The following is a 19,214-nucleotide window of genomic DNA, read 5'->3' on the forward strand; positions in this document are numbered from 1 at the left end:
CTCTCCCCATTCACCCCCCAGCATGATGGTTCCCGGCAACGCAGCGGGGGTGGCCAAGCAGTTCCTACGCTGCATCTTCCATCAGCTGGCCCCCAACGGCATCTTCCCACAGCTGTTCCAGAGCACTATCAAAGGTAATTCCTCCACAGGGAATCCAAACACCACAAACGTGGCTACTCGCTGAAACCCCAATGCTTCTAAATCTGACTGTTGACTTTCCAGATGGGACTTTCTTACGGACCTTAGCCACGTCTCTCATGGACTTCAATGAGCTGAGCTCTCTCGCTGCTCTCAGTCAGCTCTTGGAGGTAGGTTTGCTTTGATGACTGTCTAAGCCCCCACCGAAATCGCAGCTGAGGAAGAAGGCCTGTCATTTAACTGAAAAATTAAATTTAAACTAAGTATTAACACATGTCCAATTAATCTTAAGTTCTTCAAATGTTTAAAATTAATTAAAAATAAGAATTGCCAACGCATGGAAGAGTGTCAATTGGACGTTGCTGTTGTGTGTGGATTGACTGTTTATTTAAAGCTCCTTGGGCACCCTCAACTGAGGGGTGGATGGCAGCTGTTAAGCGCTCACCTGCACTGAGCTTTCAGGCTTTCCAAATGCGCAGTGGGTGGAGCCGTGTGCACTGTATTGCGAGACTTGGATTCTGCTTATTTAGCGTGAGGTTTTGGATTCAGGTCCTGCTTCTGTGCTCAGTCGTGAGACGAGCTCAGTTCTCAGCTCCATTGCCGGTTCGTATCCGGACGCTTGGGTTCACGTGTCAGGTCCTCTGCTTTGTAGCGTTCTCAGTTAGCTTGCAGGGTTGGCCAATGGCCCTATAAACTTCGCTGCTTCTGTAGTCATTACTCTCAGGCTTTGGCCAGTGGAGCTTCCAGCAAGCATCGTTCATTGTGTCTTCTTAGCACCTAACCACACCAACTGCAGATCCTTAAAACGTGTTTCTTATTTCTTACTCACATTTCACCTTCTCCCACTGAATTAAAAGTCACAGTTTTTCCCGTTTGTCCGAATTTTTTGATTCTTCTCTGTTCACCTCCTGCCAATTACAATGAATAGCCTATATAGTAGGCACACATGTTTAATCCGTGAATGTGTGATTTTTAAAGCTGATCTTCGACAAATAGCTCTCTGAATCCCCAAGCTGTTTCAGCAGTTGATTGCCTATGCTTTTGTGTTTTTAGGGTCTAAATAACAAAAAGAATTTACCAGCAGGGGGTGCTATGATACGCTGTTTGGAAAACATTGCTACCTTCATGGAAGCTTTGCCCATGGATTCTCCTAGCAGCCTCTGGACCACAATCAGCAACCAGTTTCAGACGTTTTTTGCCAAGCTGCCTTGTGTTTTGCCTCTAAAGGTAAGCTGAGTCCAGGATTTCATCTGCAATTGTGATCTTACAGTTTGCAGACCATCTGCTTACAGAGATTTGATGTTTCATAAAGGGCTGTAAGGAATCTCTGTTAGCCACAGAGTGCAGAGCATTCTGTAGCTTGATGTCTCCAAGTGTTACAAACTTAAAAAGCAAAATGTGTTAGGCATTTTGACGTAGTGATTTCATGTTTCCAGTTGATTTTTAAAAATCAGGAAGATAGTAGTAGATGGTGTTTATCTAGAAATTTTTTTTCAATAAATGCGTAAGTCAGTAAGTACATAGTTTTGTCTAAAAGGAGAGTAGACATACCATGTAAAGCTAAATTTCAGAGAACTAAAGGGAAGTGATTGTTTTCGTGTTTGTGAGTAAAGTACTTACTTGCAAGGCCAAAGTGATAATTATGTTTCTGTTTGGCTGCCTTACCACTACCACCATTGCCCCGTCCCTGTGGCCACCATACCACTTTCCAAGAATACACACACAATTACCTAGCTATGAATCTCGTGACCTAAGGAGCATTTTTGACATGAGTCCATTAAATGCAGAAGCAGAACTCTATACTGTTAAAGCTGGAAGAGACCTATAAAAACCATCCCTTTCCAATGCCCCCCATTTTCCAGATAGGGGACTGCAAAATCAGAGAGGTGGTGGCTATGTGAGGATTAGAACTCAAGACTCTTGACTCCTGACCCAGTGCCCTCTCCGCTAATAGTCTCCTAGAGTCCTTCTACAGCAGGGGCGAATTGAAGGCATCTAGTCTCTGTAGTAGGGAGAAAGGAGGTGGCTGTTAGTGGTCGTTTCTATGTCTTTGAACTTCATTTGCTCCATGAGCTTTTTGAGCTTTATGCAGATCACAGAAATATTCAACTCACAATAAAATCAATCACTTGTTGATCTGACAAGTGAAGTTACATGTTGGTAGCACCGTTTCTCAAATGAGTATTACATGTATATAAAATGTTTTATAAAGATGAACCACCACCCCCCCCCCCCCCCGGGGCACCTGGGTAGCTCAGTCAGTTAAGCGTTTGACACTTGGTTTTGGCTCAGGTCATGGGCTCCACACTGGCAGTGCAGAGCCTGCCTGGGATTCTCTTTCCCTCTCTCTCTGCCCCTTCCTCTCCCTCTCCCTCTCTCTCTCTCCCTCTTTCTCAAAAATAAATAAATAAACTTAAAAAAAAAAAAAAGATGGACCACCCCTGATAATGCCTTTTTCCAAATTGGCAGATTTGGAATATGTGACCCCAAAATAGGGTCTGTAAAGATAATTCAGGGACCCTTAGCTTGGTGTGTGCTGTTTTCTTTGAGTCGGAAGTTACTGTGACAAGTGGAAATTCTGAAATCTTTACCATCTCTCACATCCTATGATCCTATCTGCTCACAAATATAGAGTAGCTGAGTAAATCCAAGCAAAGAGGGTTAGTACTGTACTTTGAAACCATGTGGTATATAGATACTGTACATATACATGTAGAAGATTAAGTGATGCATTTTAACACGGCCACATGGAGCCTCCCTAGGACCAAGAGCCATTCAGGGCTGTTCATTGCATAAAGCCACACACTTGAAGAGAAGGGGTGAGTCAGGCATGGCAAATTCACATGCCTGTAGGTTGATACGATCATCAAAATATTTAACGTGATCACTGACCAATTGGAAGTATTGCCAGCAGTAAACAACTGGTAAGCCTAATTTGTGACAATCAGCCTTGCCCATAGGGACCCTGACTACAAGGTTAATGAGTAGAATGGGATACGGTTATACAGAGAACTGGGACCCTTGAGAACAGGAAAGAACCAGTCCCTTCTAATGAGTCCATATGCTGCGATACACCAGCCAATTGTCATGTGGGAATTAAGGCTTTGTATCATTGGTCTTCCCATGTTTTTGAAGATGATATTTCCTGGTTTTTAAAACACCGTGGGGAGCTAATGAACAGTCAGTTTTCAGCCCCTGGTTTAAAGTAGTGTAAATGTCACATGAACTCCGATGGGTGTTAAGCAGATTAAATAGACCAATAATTCCCTTAGAAGGTACCTGTAAAATACTTCCAGAATTAAAGCAAAAACTTGCCCTGGTAGATCAGATCCAGGCACTGTCTCTGGTCATCTTCTGCTTTGTTTTTAATACCTTCGGAAAATCTTAAACTGTCGAAAAACCTTCTGTAGTTCTCATCAGTGTAGAGATGTGGATCTCAGACTTTGGAGTGCACCGGTGCTCCTGCAGGACTGGCTAAAATCAGATTCCTGGGCATTGTTCTAAGAGTTTCTGATTCACTGGGAGTACAACCTGAGGATTTGTATTCTGACAAGTTTCCGGGTAATTAGAAGTGCTGCTGGTCCAGGGGTTATTCTTGGGGAACCACTGGCTTAATTTGTACTATCTTAAAAGGCTAGTATTCTACACAGCTGCAGGGATTTATCTATAGCCTACCATTGTGATAGGCTTACAGTGTTAAATAAGATTTATTTTTGTTGTAACATTTCTCCCCTTCCTCCCCATAACAGTAAAATCAATTTTAAAAGTATATTTTGATTATGGAATCTTGCCAAAATGCAACTCTAATAGATTTTTGAGGCATGATTTTTTTCTTGTAGAAATTTTGCTGCTTTTTCCCAGGTTTTTGTCATATCCTTTAGCAACAGAGAAAGGGCAGATGAAACTGGTTCTTATTTGGATTAATAAGCCTAATGATTTTAAATAGATTTGAGTAGTTTTTTTCCCAACATGGGAAAATTTCACAAATTAGTGTACCTCTTTAGAGTTGGACACATTTAATACCTACCTATCCACCTCTCTGTCAGTCTGTCCACCCATCCAACCACCCATCCATCCATTCATATATCCATCCATCCATCCATCCATCCATTCAATTCTTTATCCAACTATCTAATTTAATTTTAAGAATATATCTTTGAGAAGTGGTTTAGGAGCTGTGTTTAATTATTTAGTTGTTTAACATTGCTTAATTAATGGCTTAATTATGTTTTTTTAAAACCTGAGGATTTTTTTCAGCATGAATATATGGCATAGAAAACTAAGGAGGCAGCTATATTTGAGATTTTTCCCCCCCCTAAAATAAATGCTTATAAAAAATACATGAAGTAAAAGATACATTAAGAAGGGTACTGACTTTTATTGTTTTCATATTTGTTCACAGTGTTCTTTAGATTCCAGTTTGAGAATTATGATTTGCCTCTTGAAGATACCCTCTACCAATGCCACAAGGGTATGTATTGTATGTTTCAGAAAAACAACCCATTGGTTATTTAGTTATTTTTTTAACCTAAAAAGACAGGCATATAGTAATACTGGAGAAATGGTTACTGCTGACTGAATGTTTCACTTTCACACACCTTGACAGTTTCTAGTATGAAGAGTTCTAATACATCACAATATCATTTTTTTGCAATTAGTCCTCTTAATCCTGGGCCAGGGCCACCAGGCTGCCCTTCATATTATGATCTAGGTGATCCTTCTAAACACAGATCTTAATGCCTTGGTTCTGTGCTTAAAAGTCTTTGATCACATCTCATTTCTTTTAGGATAATATCCAGATTCCTTAATGTGGCATACAAGAAGGTATTTCATTAATTTGCCAGCCTACCTTTCTAATTTCAGCTTCGGCTACTTGTACCATCCCCCATGCCTCCTGTTTACTTTCAGAATCATCATCATTATCATCAAAACAACAAGCACTCTTTGTTGAACACTTACCATATGGCAGGCATTATGCTAACTGCTTTACATTTATAATCTTATTTAATTTCATACTTCCTTGCCTTTGCTTAGGCCATTTCCTCTGCCTGAAATGCTTTATACTTTTGCTGGTGAGTCGAACTCCTTCTCATTCTTCAAGATGATAATCTGAATCCCATTTAAATTTCAAAAAATGGATATGAACTCTCCGTAGCAACTTCCTCCTATATCAGATCCCACAATACTCTATAGAGCTTTCTATATTAGCACTTACATGGTACAAACATTTCCCCAGTGAGACTGTGAGCTTCATGAAGTCCAGCACTGTGTCTCATTCACCTTTGTATTCCTGCTTGTATTCCATTCTACACAATGGTGCAATAGTTTGTATTGCAATGGCTTGTAACTACTAGTTAATATACCAAGAAGCCCCACCCCCTGTAAATTCATACCTTGACTGTGTTTTTATAAACTAATACTTTGTGCAGGAAAGTTACAAAGAGATCACTTGATTTCATCTGCTCATTTATAGATAAGGAAACAGGCTCAGAGAGATAAATTGTCTTGGCCAAGATTACATAGCTGGTTTAGTGGAAAATTTGAGACTTGAACCTAGACCCTTTGATTCCAACCTCCTTAATTTTTCTGTTGTACCATATTGCCCCATCACTATGTGACTGCTGGATAAAATAACAAGTTTCTGTATAGGTTTGAATTCAGGTTTCCTTTTTTGATGAGTAAAGATGCAGTATATATCAACTGGAGATACATTCCTGACCTTATTCATCCATCATCAGTATTTCAAGGCAACATTAAACAGAGCAAAGAATATTGAATCAACAGTACTGTGTCAAGAGGTTCCTTTAAGATTTTCTATATGGGTTTCTGTGGGGAATATAAACAAAGGACATAGTTCTTATCCTCAGCAGCAACTAGCTGTAACAAATTCATTTTTGTATCAATAAAGAAAAAACATCACAAACATTCTCATATCTTTTGACTTAATCATTCCTTTTCTGGGAATCTCTTCTAAAGAAGAAAATGAAAATGTAAACTTCACATAAAAACGTATATAGTGAGATGTTATTTACAATAAAATGTGGCTTTTGTGCCATTAAAATGGATGATTATAAAGAAATAGCATTGCAAATTTCTTATATATTATTAACAAAATGCAATTAACAAAATGTAGGATTGGATGTGTGTAAGATTTTAGTCAAGTGAATTGGAATGCAGCAAAGAAGGAAGTATGTAAAAATGTTATCTCGAGGTGGTGGGATTATGGACTTTTATTTCCTCGTATGTACATTCCTGCAGATCCTGCGTTTGTGCATTGAGTGTGTTTACTTTTATAATCCAGACAATTAGGACTATGGAGGTTGAGGAGTAGTGGAAATCACATGAAGTCTTTTGGAGTCCAATTAAAATTCTGTCTCCCCTAAAGAGTGGTTCTGCCTTGGGAAACTTGCCCTGGAATTTGGATTTGAATTCCATTCAATAGCTGTATGGCCTTAGGCAAGCTGCTTGCCTGCTTAAGTCTCAGAGGAAAATAGGGGCACCAAAGCTCCAGAGTTCTAACAGCAATGGAGGACTCACTGTTGCCAGGTGCTTTACCTGGGTTATCTCCTGATTTCTCGCAGCAACGCTAATGAGGTGGAGGCCATTGTTATCCTTGTTTTACAGAGAGGAGAACTAAGTCTAGAGAGGTTAAATCACTTACTCCAGGTCACAGAGAGCCAGAGTTTGAGAACAGTTGTGTGAGATTCTAAGGCTTGTGGCACTATTATAACATACCGTCTCTCCAGGATTGTCATAAGAAATTTGAATGGGAAAGACATATAAAAGCATCCAACTCTGCCTGATACTTAGTAGGTGCTCAAAAAAAAAAGTGTTTCTAAATGACTTCAGAGAGCATATGGATCTAAAACTGACCAGTTAGGGGTGGGATTCAGATGGAGAAACCAAAACTGTGCCTTCCTGATGCACATAGGCAGGAAGCTGGTTAATGATGAGCATTACTTGAGTGAAAGTGCCTTGTACTTACTTGCTGGATGGTTTGTGCAACTTAAAACTGAGATGAGAGGTTTTAAAGGAGCTGGATGGATGAGCCCAGAGATGCCTACAGATTCTGAGAAATACAGTGGAAAATCCTAGAACAAACCTCACAAAGTCTTGATTGCTGGGGGTGGACATAAGGACAAAATTGGAGTTGAATAGCTTTATAAATGATGCCACCTGGGAAAGTAAGAATTTTTTATTTTTTTTTTTATTTTTTTTTTTTTTGAGGAACAAGATGATTAAATCATGCTCTTTAAAGGCACTGATTGAATGTACAGTTCTGTTCTTGTTAGACCAATAGTGTTACTCCACTAGCCACCTGGCAACAGATTTTAACTAAAGGAATGATCCCATTAGTTTAAGTATCAGAAGACTTTAATACTTTTTTTTAAAATGAAAGAATCAGCAATTGGTTTTATTTGGCCCCAATCTCATTGCAGAGTCTGTTGGAACCATTTTCAAAACTGCTCAGCTTTGTGATTCAGAATGCCGTCTTCACTTTAGCCTACCTGGTGGAGGTGTGTGGTTTGTGTTACCGAGCTTTCACAAAGGTAAGGTCGCGTATCTGTTTGTTCTGGGGAAACTGAAAACTGGCAGAAACGTTCTTTCTAACCGGTGTCAATGCTTGTTCCATTCATTGCTTCACTATAGTTAAAAATGAGTAATTCTACTGAGGTCTAATAAATATCACGGGAAGGAAACACTTTATGCAAATCCATATAAACTGTATCTTAAATATACAAACTTGGAGAAATGAGGCTCATATGGTTTAGAAGAGAAGAGAGATTTTGAGTAAAACGAGATAGTGGTTCTAAATGACCTCTTAAGGTCCTTTTCAAGTTCACCATCCCATGATTAGTGGGCAAGCCATAACTCCGTGTCATTTTTATACCCAAAGTAGAAAAATATCAGCTTGTCATTTGTAAAATCCTGAGGAGAGCTCCTTAATTCTCATCACTTGTTTGTCTCTCCACTTCTGGGTTCTTGGCCTCTGAGATTGTAATCTCATCTTTTGTCATCTTGCCTTCATAATGGTTTCTGTATTGCATTATCTTTCTTCTCCCCTGGCCCACTGCTGAGGAGTGGAAAAGTACTGCTTGCCCAGTGCCTGTAGCAGCCTTGTTGGAGCTGGTAGATGCTGTCCTAAAGGAAAAGCAAGGCCAATTGGGAGCATTTCTGCCCTCAAGAACAGTGTACAATGTTACTCACCCAATTTCCAAATTTTCCAAGTTTCTTTTCAGTGGGGACTCTGTTTCTGTTGTTCTCCCTTGAACATCTAGAATATTCCATTTTTCATGTTGTCCACTTCTATAAGCCTTTTATTTTCCTCATTAAAAATCTAATTTTCTATCAAGTCTTTCATTCTATTTAAAACACTCTTGTCTTTTTTTTCTTACCATCTTGTGTCCATTCTGCCATGTTAAGTGTTCCATGATAATCTTGTCTTTAGTCTTTCTGATTATAAACTTATTACTCTGCTTGGAGTTTTCTAACTACCTAAATAATCAGCATTTTTTTTTTCTTCTTTCAAATCCTTCCTGAAAAATAACTTTTTTTTTTTTTTTGTCACTTAAAACAGTAGATCTATAGGACACAGTACCAGATGCAATGAAAAGATATACAATGAAAAGAAGTTATTTTATTTCTTAATTTTCTTTATGCTTGGTTTGTTTGAATTATGCACTTTTTAAAGGGGAAGAACCATAATGAATTTGTACTTTCTATGTTGTGCACTATAGAGATTGACCACAGAGGAACTTCCACTTTTTTAAAGTCAAGATATTCTTAGTTTTGAACATTCCTTATACATTATATGCTCTCCTACCCCATGATTGCTTTAGTGGCCTTCTACTTCCTGTTGTCATCTGCCCATCTCCAGTGGTCAAACTCAAAATAACTATTACTTGTAGAAAGCTTCAGTCTTAGCGTGTTCCCACCTTCTTCATAGATAATGGGAAACTATTGGAAATGGTTTCAGAAAGAGCAGTATCTAACTGAGCATTCTCCCTTGTTTAATCAAAAGAAAAGGCATAGAAAGGTAAGGGCTTTGTAGACTTCTCCTTCTGGCAATCTGGCAGCCTAAATACCTGAAAACTGTCCCACTTAAAATAATAGAAGTGCTGGGTAAAATGTAATGAATATGATTTTAAATGTATTGGTAATTTTATAAGAATGAAAGGGGCAAAATTGGAGAGGAGATTGAGAACCAGAGTGGGAAGCATATAAGCTGATATTGTAGCAGTCTTGGGTGGGGGAGTTGCTTGTCTTGGGAGCTTAGTGGCTCAAAGTTTGTTTTTTAGATTTGCATGTATCTAATTTTATTTTGCTTATTTGGTTTTTTAATTCAAGTATAATTAAATACAGTGTTATATTAGTTTCAGGTATACGCCATATTGATTCTATAATTCTATACATTTCTTAATACTCACTGCGATTAGTATAGTCACCTTCTGTCATCATACAACATTATCACAATATTATTGACTGTATTCCCGATGCTGTACTTTTCATCTCCATGAATTATTTATATTTACAACCTTTTAATCCTCTTTATCTGCTTCATCTATCATCCCACCTTCCTCCCGTCTGGGAACCACCATTTTGTTCTCTGTATTTAAGAATCTGGTTTTTGTTTGTTTTGTTTTTTTAGATTCCACTTATAAGTGAAATCATGGGACACTTGTCTTTCTCTGTCTGACTGATTTCACTTGGTATAATACCCTCTGGGTCTATCTGTATTGTTGCAAATGGCAAGATTTCATTCTTTTTCATGGCTGTGTGTGTATTTGTATTATGTGTGTGTCCCTTTTTCAAATTCATACAGAGGTATTGAATGGATTAACGGTATCTGGGACCTGCTATATTTGGAATTTGAAATATACTTTTAAATAATTCATAGATCAGAGGAGATAGGAGAATTTACAAAAATATTTAGAACTACACAAATATGAAAATACTACATTCTAAAGTTTGAGATATGGAGCCACAGAGATACTTAGAAGAAGATTCATAGTCTTAAATACTTCTCTTGGAAAAGAAGAGAAACAAAATGAGGTAAACAAGTCAAGTTAATAGGCATAACAGAGCAACCATATGAAAATTTAAAGGAAGGAAATAATACAGATAAGATCAGGAAATAATGAAATAGAAAACATAGCTACAATGGAGGATCAGTACAACCAGAAGGGGGCTTTGAGGTTTTGACAAAACTTTGGTGAGACTGATCAAGAGAAGCAGAGAACAGGCACAGATAAAGACTATCAGCAGTGAAAAAGGGACCGTAACTATAGACATAGCAGAGATTTTGAAACGAACAACTCTGTGTGGGTAAATTTGAAATCTTGGACAAGGGGACAATTTTCTAGAAGAATGTAACACACTACAACTAAGGAAAACAATGGCTAGACCTAAATGATTAAAAATTGGAATGGGTAACTATAAAACGTCCCAATTTTATTTTTTTTTATTTATTTATTTTTTTTAATTTTTTTTTTTCAACCTTTATTTATTTTGGGGACAGAGAGAGACAGAGCATGAACAGGGGAGGGGCAGAGAGAGAGGGAGACACAGAATCGGAAACAGGCTCCAGGCTCTGAGCCATCAGCCCAGAGCCCGACGCGGGGCTCGAACTCACGGACCGCGAGATCGTGACCTGGCTGAAGTCAGACGCTTAACCGACTGCGCCACTCAGGCGCCCCAAAAAACGTCCCAGTTTTAAAGATGACTTCTGTTAAACATTGAAGGAACAGACTGAGCTCCACTTTGTGCAGAGAATCAAAACCAGGGAACACTTTCAACATCCTCTGTGAGGCCAGTAGACTCTTGACACCAACTGGACAAGGGCAGTGGGAGAAAGGAAAATTATGGGCCAATTCTACTTCTGAGGTATACAAATTCTGAATGAATAATAGCAAATTAATGTGTTAAACATAAAGCCTCATGGCCCAGTGAGGATTTTCTTGAAGTATAAGAATGGTTTATATATTAGAACATTGATTTATGTCACCATGATACCAGATGAAAGGTGAAAAATTTATATCATTATCTGAGCAAATACAAAAGAAGCATTCTATGTAATTCAACATCCATTTGTGATAATTCCTGTCAAACTAGGAATAGAAGGGAAATTACTTAGCTTGTGCCTACCAGAAACTTCTAGGAAATGTTATACTTAATGGTGAAATGCCAACAGTAGTCCCTTTAAAATTGTAAATAAGACAAGAATGCCCATTATCACTGTTTCTATTCATTATGGTCCAGGGGGTCCTACTCAATTCAGTAAGATAGGAAGAAGAAATCAAAGGTGTAAGGATTTGAAAGGAAAAATAAAACTCTCACTTTCCATAGATGATATGATTACAAATGAACCAAGGAAAATCTGCCTTTTTAAAACTTTTGTAAGAGTTCAGCAAGGATGCTGATTACAAATGAATACCCAGAAATCATCCACCTTTAATATTCAGCTACAAATGATTACAAAATATACTTTTAAAATGTCATTTCCTGTGGCAACAAAGAATAAATCTAACAAAAATGTGCAAGAACTTAATGGAGATAACCAGAAAGTTTTATTAAACAGGATTAAGTAAATGGAGACAGATCTCATGTTCATAGATGAGGACCCAGCATAATAAAGACAGCTAATTCTCATAAAATAACCTATAAATTTAGTATAATTTCAATAAAAAGTTTAGACTTCTTTCCTGATAATTATGAACTAGATCATTTCCTACTTAAAAGCTTAAAAAAAATGAGCAAGATATTTTCTGAAAACTTCTTAAAAGCATCAAAATGCTAACCAGATTTAAATGAATCACCAGACTAAGATCCGGGAGAGCACAGAAATGCAGGGATGTGACTGAGACGCTGAGCTGCGGTTCTAGAAGATCCAGGAGGCTTGGGGAACAAGAGTCAGAATCCAGGACCTACCAAGAGCAGGGACTTGGTATGATCCTGCACCCCTGCAGCCCATCCCTGTTTGGTCAGGACTACAAAATAAAGATAACCCAGAGGTGAACTTGTCCTCACATAGATCGAGCTCAGTGTCGAGCCCTTTGGTGGCCCAATATAAGACCTTACAAGGCTTGTGTGTTTATTAAGGTAACCCTGGACCAGGCTAGTACCTCCAGGGACCTGGCAAAAAACAGGCAGAAAGCTCTTTGGAGGAAGAGGCCTCAAATGATTTCTAGAAATAATTTTTTTAAAAAGTGTTCAGCATGCAAGGCTATTTGGGCATACAGGTGGCAGTATATATACCATGAGTGAAAATGAGGAAAAGGAAAAGAAAGTGGATGCAGACCCATTGGGTCTCCAGTTCCTTGGTTATGATCAAGAAAGGACACATGAGGGGCTCCAAGGTGCTTGTGACGTGCTGCTGTTTGACCTGGATGTTCAGTCTATATGAACCCATTTATCTGCACGTTTGTGTTTTATGTCCTTTTATGCATGTGTGTTATAGTTGACAGTAAAAAACTTGCAAAATTGAAAACAGTCTCATGTTCCGTTAACAGGAAAACAGATCAATGAATTTCAGTATGTTCTTATAATAAAATATTGTTAAACCCTAGTTAAAATAACTACAACTACGTGTATCAATAGGAACTAACTTCAAAAATATAATGTAGCGAGAAATTATAAGCAGAAAGAGATGCACAGTATGATACTGTCAGAGAAAGTTAAAAACAAGCACGGAAAAATAATATTATACCTTGTAACGGAGGCATACATATGTAGTAAAAACATACATGAACTAGTAAGCACCAGATTCAAAATTGTGGCTACTTCAAGGAAGGGAGAAAGAAAAGAGAGCACCATACAGGAAGCTTCCACTGTTTCTGTGACATTACATAAAGCAAAATGTTACAATGTGTCAAAGATGAGTGGTGGTACCTAGTATGTTCCATTTATTTTTCTGTGTGCTTAAGCAGTCCATTTGAAAAGTAAGTTCCTCAGAGAGGATATGAGCCCCTGGAAACAGCTGTATATGTTTCTCTCTAAATCATTTTCTTTTGGAAAAAAAATGCTTTTGGATTTAATTTCTGCATTTCTTAGAACCTATCATTTCCTGCAAGCAAAAACCAAATCTGGCCATTCCAGTATTGAAGAGACCTCCTATCTTTTTCTTACCCGTTGAATTATGTGCTCTGGGTGCTTCAGTAAACTCATTACACACACAAAAATGCCTTTTTAATTTTTTCCTTTCAGTTTTAATTTTATTTCTTAAGGACAGTTCATTATGCATATTCAAATACTGTTTTTCATTTCCGATCTGTGAATCTTTTGGAAGCTCTTTTGACAAGTCTATTCTGAGTTTTTAGAAATAGCTTACCTTCTTCTCTTTTGTTCTGTTTAGGAGCGGGATAAATTCTACTTGTCTCGTAGTGTTGTTCTGGAACTCCTGCAGGCCCTGAAGCTCAAATCCCCTTTACCAGATACAAACCTCCTCCTGCTTGTCCAGGTGGGCTTATGCGTTGTTTGAAATACTTTCCACGAGATCCACTATGTTTGGAAAAATTAAGGAAGGTGTGGGGCATATGCAAAAATCAAGTATCTCTGCCCAGAACTGAGAAATAATCTATCTTACACACTTAACCACTATTACACACTTAACCAATATTACACGCTTAACACCTCCACTGGCTAAACAAGACAAAAAAGGAGTATTTATTTTGTCCCTACTGTGGAACTAGTTCTGTGAGGGGCAAAGAGAATAATGAAACAATAATTTCTGTCCTCAAGAAATTTACAGCCAGGTAGGTCGGAGGGCAGCTCATTGACAGCTAATGGAGCTGACGGAGGACTAATGAAGCCACTAGTGGGGCACCAGGCTGAGGTCTGGTTGCAGAGTCCCATGCATGTGGGTGGGTCACCAAATCTCCTTGAAGAGCTGAGGGTGAGGGTGGGCCCGACCAGGTACATTCCGTGGTGGGACGTACAGAGTTCAAGCATGGTGGCAGGTGGATGTGAAAAGCACCAGCACCCACGGGAGCCCTGAGGCAGAGGGGCTTGAACGCATACAAGGCAGGTTCTGGAGAACTTACAGAGTTGGTGCTTTTGGCTGTAGGGTTGCTCGTGAGGGGCTGGAGCCCTCCATCCCTGGCTCCCTTAGCTCATCATCTTAGACAAGCGTGCAGGTTTTTAATCACACGAGACCAGCTATGACTAGTGCCATGAGAGAGAGAAAGAGATATAAACAAAGTCCTGGGGGAAGTTGAGAGCAGGAGGCATCCCATCCCATGTGATGTGAAATCAGGGAAGACTTCATGAAGGAGGTGGCATTTGAGCTAGACCACAAAGGACTGCTGGGTGCAGGCAAAAGCCTTTCTATGAGGTTGGAGTTCAGCACGAGAGGCTGACTGGCTTCAAGCAATGGGGGTGGGGGGTGGGGAGGGAGGCTTCAACAGGAAGTTGGGACAAATTTAGGGATAATGACCTGAGGAAATCAGGTAACATGGGACCCCACCTCATACTCCCAAGGGTTGAGGCTAGACTTAAAAAAACTTGGCCATGAGCCAGGGCTAGGACCAGAGTATCATTCAGACTGCCTTTGTGCAAAGTGCGCAGTAAACAAGTCACAGCTGTTTTATTTCTTCCTGATAAGCATTAAGACCCGTCCCAGGGGCTTGGCCTACAAGGTTGAGGTTAAATGACTGGAGGAAAATGGGAGCTTGATATCAAGGAACTAGGCAAGTTTCCCTGAATCTTAGGTACCTCGGGTGCCATTTGGAGAGATGAGGGAGAAGGAAACATTCTAAGCACCTGTGAGATGGGCTATGCTGGGTGCTTTGCGTGTTACCCTTAATCCTTACCGCCATGTGAGGTATTAGTTCTGGACCGCAGATGAGAGACAGGCTCAGGGAGGTACAGTGACTTGCCCAAGAGCACACAGCTGGCAGAAGTGGTGTCCGCATCTGACCACAGGGTCTGTTCGCAGCCCGGTCGGGCTCCTTGCATCACTCGCCCCTCTTACCGTAAGAGCTCCTAGCTGTTTGCAGTGCCTTCCTCTCTCTGCACACAAATCTGGTCTTCCAGCCTCTGGCTAACTAAAGGAATTCTGCTAAAACTCTGCTTTTTCTCAAATCACTCCCTGCACTGATAACCTGCACTGACCTGAACTGTGCTGTCTTCCATCCTGTGGCCCCATGTGACCCTTCAGTAGTATCTACAGATGTTTACTGGCCATCTGTCTGGGGCTAGATTCTAGGGGTATAGCAATGTAAAAGGCATAAACCCTATCCTGATCATGTGCTAACGCCTATACTGAAAGTCTGCACAGTATGTAGAGTGCTGAAGAGGAGGGAGTGGCCAGCTCAGCCTGGGAGATGGAAGAAGGCTCATTAAGCCACTAGGAGCCCAGACCTGGCCCAGGTACTGGGGAAATAATGAATAAGCCATGCCTCCTTCCTTCCAGGAATTGCTGTCCAGTAGGTGAAGCTGACATGTAAGCAAGCATTTCCAACACAGGGTGATGGGTACAGTAGCAGAGGTGTGCACTGAGTAAGGAAGTGTGGTGTAGAAGAGGGACCGTATGGACCTTAAAGTATGTGCCGAAGTTCAGGAGTTTACCGGGGAGAAGAGGAGGAACCATACCCATCATTTACTATCTAAGATTCACTACTGATCTCCTTCCTCCCCTGCCATATACTACTAATCCTTAGAACCAGAATTGAATTTTTCTCAAAGGCATGAGATTTAATAAGAAGTTGGTGTACTTTCAGTGAGCCATGGCCTGGCTTTGTGGGGCACACTGGCTGGCTGAGAGCAGTGATGGCTGGCGAGTGGCAGCAGTGAATGTCAGGTACAATATAGTCAGAATGAAATGGCTCCCATTGTATCAGGATGCTAGAAAACTCCAGAGGAAGACAGAAGAACAAATCAGAGCCAGGAGCTACTGGCCTTCCTAAGGAGAGGCAGACTTTGAATCTCTACCAGTGGATTGCCACTGGCCAGCCCTTCCTACTTATGCCTGGGCAGCACCACTGCTTTTGAGTACAAACAACTTTGACCCAAACTGACCATAAGGATTGATGGGATCGACACTGGTTTGGAGAAGAGGGCAAGTGAACTGGCCTTAGTGAAAAAGCCCATGAGGGATTTAAGCTAGCGGGTTGACAGTATCTGGGAGTCACTTGCTTCTGATAGTGTTCTGGATGGGAACCTACCGCCTCAAAACAGCCTGGGTTTCCAGATGCTGAAGGTGCTTTCCTGCTTCCATGGGAGAACGTTTCCTCAGTTGCCCTCAATCTTCAGCAGAGCTGATATATGTGGCTGATCTTCTTGGGGTCTAGCATGCCGTTCAGTGACTGCTGCTGGGGCCTGGCTTTCTGTGAAGTACATTAGTCAACCATAATAAGCACTTGTCACAAGACATAAAAAGAACACTGGCAGTTTAAATTGCCCAGTGTTTAAGGAAACCATGAAAACAGTGATTATTGTATCACAGCTAGGTGAATAAATAACAAAAACAAATTAGCTTTAGGAATAAAGAAGCCAAAAAAGTAGATTGTTCTGAATGTGGTTTTTTTTTTTGTTTTTTTTTTTTTGTTTTTTTTTTTTTGGATTCTCATATACCATTTCAAATAAATACCATCTCCGTCTTTTTAAAACCAGTATGTATTTGTCATGGAATCATTACATTTTAAGAATCTAGTTGTAAAATTATTTAGGTTGGAGAGGTATTTCAGAGAAGATTTGAGGTCATGCCAAAGAGAAACAACTTTATGAATAATGTTTCAATCTTCCCAACAAAAAATATTAAACATTATGCTATTTTGAAGTATTATGTCTTTGTTCTATATACAGTCCATTTTCATTACTGAGAGAAATAAAAGTGAGGCATGCTTTAAAAAACCAAAGTACTTTCCATCTCTGCCTGGTAGTTCCTGGCTAAGCCATGGAGAGAGGTCCTCCATGGGGCCCCTCACGGGTTGAGGGAGAAGCATCTTTTGTCTCTCTTCAAGAATAGGGCATCTTTTGGTAGGATTTCCCAGTTCCTTTTTCTCTTGCCCTTGACCGCCTGGTTCCTGCAGGTGTCTCTGGAGGATGGCGGAGGTGATAGCCTTTCTCTGGTGGCTTCTCTTAGGCCAGTGAATGTAGTCTGCAGTCAGAGAAAGCTTTCCTCTTTACTGATGGAGCATCAGTTTCTGGCACCTAGAGGACCAGGCTCACAGTATGGACAGATAATATGTCTGGGGCCAACAGTGACTTCTTCCACAGATATCAGCAAACATAATCTGATGGCAGTGGGGGTGGCTTTGTTGAACTGAAAATGGAACTTGGAAACAGAAAAGAAAGCAACAATTGGAAGGAAAAACTCCCCTGGTGATCCATCATGAGTGACACTGGCTCTGTTAGTGACAAGATAGTCAGTTGCTCAGACCTTGGATTTACCCTTCATTCTTCCATCCCACAGAGACCACCAGGGTATTTCCATTACTACTCCTCTAATAATGTCCTAGATAGATAAATTCACAGGCCTTGAGCCATTTATACTCTTCTCATAGATAGATGATACCTTTGTTGTTTATCAAATACTCTGCCCTTAAAGAACAACGAAACACTTGCCCAAGAGATGTGTGGCCACCCAAGTTTTAAATGTTTCAGGGTCATGATAGGTACCAATCTGTTTTTTAATTCCTAGAAATTCTTTCTAGAGGCCCGGCATCATGGGAAATCTCCCACCTGCTCTCTTGTGGTCGTCTAGCCATAGACTCCTGTTATTTGTTTTTACCTGCATATAACGTCTGAAGGCCATAAACACGCAAGTGGATGTTTTATTTTTTAAAGAAAAAGAGGCTTGGAGGTAGGAAAGGATTTGCCAAATAAGAAAAATATATGTATTCTTCAGAATCTAAGTTGTTAACCACCAGGATATAGTTCTTCTGCACATTGGACAGATGCCCTATCTTGTTTTAATTCAGACCTGTCAACATTTTAACTTTTCACTTATGACATCTTTGCTGCTGGTCTGCTGAAGATATTTTGGGTATAATAGGTTATCATAAGTGTTATCTAGATAGATTAAAGCAGAATTTTCATAATAGGGTGATAACTCATTAAAAGCTTCTGTAAAGGCTATATGAGCCCAAATCAAAACGAATTTCCTCTAGCCCTTATTATGTGTTAAGAGTAGACATTGTGCTGATTTGCATGGAGCACCCCCACTGTGTGGGATACACCTGCACAGTCAAGTGTAAGAAACCGTGTGGGTGAAAGATTTCTCTTTTAAAGACAGGCTAGTGGTGGGCTAGAGGACAAAGAACTGACAGAGGGACGCCTCTTCTTAAGTCACAGATACTATTGACGTGGGGTATTAACATTAGTTGAGTTAGTAATAATCTGATCACTCTCTGGATGAGAGGTGGAGATACTATTTTGAGTCTCATTTTGATAATGAATTTAGTAAGACACATAATGGATATCGCCTTTCTTTTGTATTCTTTTGTATTCATGTGGGAGTGTGTGTTTCAGTAGCATATTTCTGTCTCAAAGTATGAAATTCTTCCTTCTGCAACAGATGTCCTTCCCCTCTCTGAGTTTTAGTTATGTCTTTATATTGTGAGCAATTCTATAAAATTATAATGGGATTTTTCAGCTTATGGTTGGCAGCTATGTAAAAAGAAGTGTTTATTAAGGTTTTAGTTGTACATATTATGTAAAAATTACACTGGATTTATTTTTATTTTTGATAAAAAAAAAACTTTTAAAAAATGTTAATAAGTAAGCCCCATACCACACATGGGGCTCGAACTCACAACCCCGAGATCAAGAGTTGCATGCTCTACCAACTAAGCCATTGAGGTGCCCCCCGCCCCTCACAATTACACTGGATTTAAATGCCTTGATAAAAAATAAATACTAGATGGTTTTATTTTTATTTTTATTTTTTTAGTGTTTATTTTTTGAGAGAGAGAGAGAGAGACAGAGCACAAGCTGGGGAGGGACAAAGAGAGAGGGAGACACAGAATCTGAAGCAGGCTCCAGGCTCTGAGCTGTCAGCACAGAGCCTGACGCAGGGCTTGAACTTACAAACCATGAGATCATGACTGAGCCGAAGTTGGATGCTTAAACGACTGAGC

At 39.8% G+C, this 19,214-nt stretch overlaps 1 protein-coding gene across 22 annotated transcripts in view; it reads left to right on the forward strand.

Annotated features, from left to right (window-relative positions):
- The window catches only part of UNC79 (unc-79 homolog, NALCN channel complex subunit), a 266,052-nt gene that overhangs the window by 208,329 nt on the left and 38,509 nt on the right, over nt 1-19,214 (forward strand). For all 22 annotated transcript variants that reach the window (XM_045451926.1, XM_045451924.1, XM_045451927.1 and 19 more), the window contains 6 exons: nt 22-134; nt 223-308; nt 1,192-1,365; nt 4,541-4,609; nt 7,578-7,688; nt 13,490-13,594. In XM_045451926.1, coding sequence (XP_045307882.1) covers nt 22-134; nt 223-308; nt 1,192-1,365; nt 4,541-4,609; nt 7,578-7,688; nt 13,490-13,594 — 658 coding nt within the window. The remainder of the gene's footprint in view (nt 1-21; nt 135-222; nt 309-1,191; nt 1,366-4,540; nt 4,610-7,577; nt 7,689-13,489; nt 13,595-19,214) is intronic.

This window comes from Leopardus geoffroyi, chromosome B3, assembly GCF_018350155.1.
Source record: "Leopardus geoffroyi isolate Oge1 chromosome B3, O.geoffroyi_Oge1_pat1.0, whole genome shotgun sequence".
Taxonomy (NCBI): Eukaryota; Metazoa; Chordata; class Mammalia; order Carnivora; family Felidae; genus Leopardus; species Leopardus geoffroyi.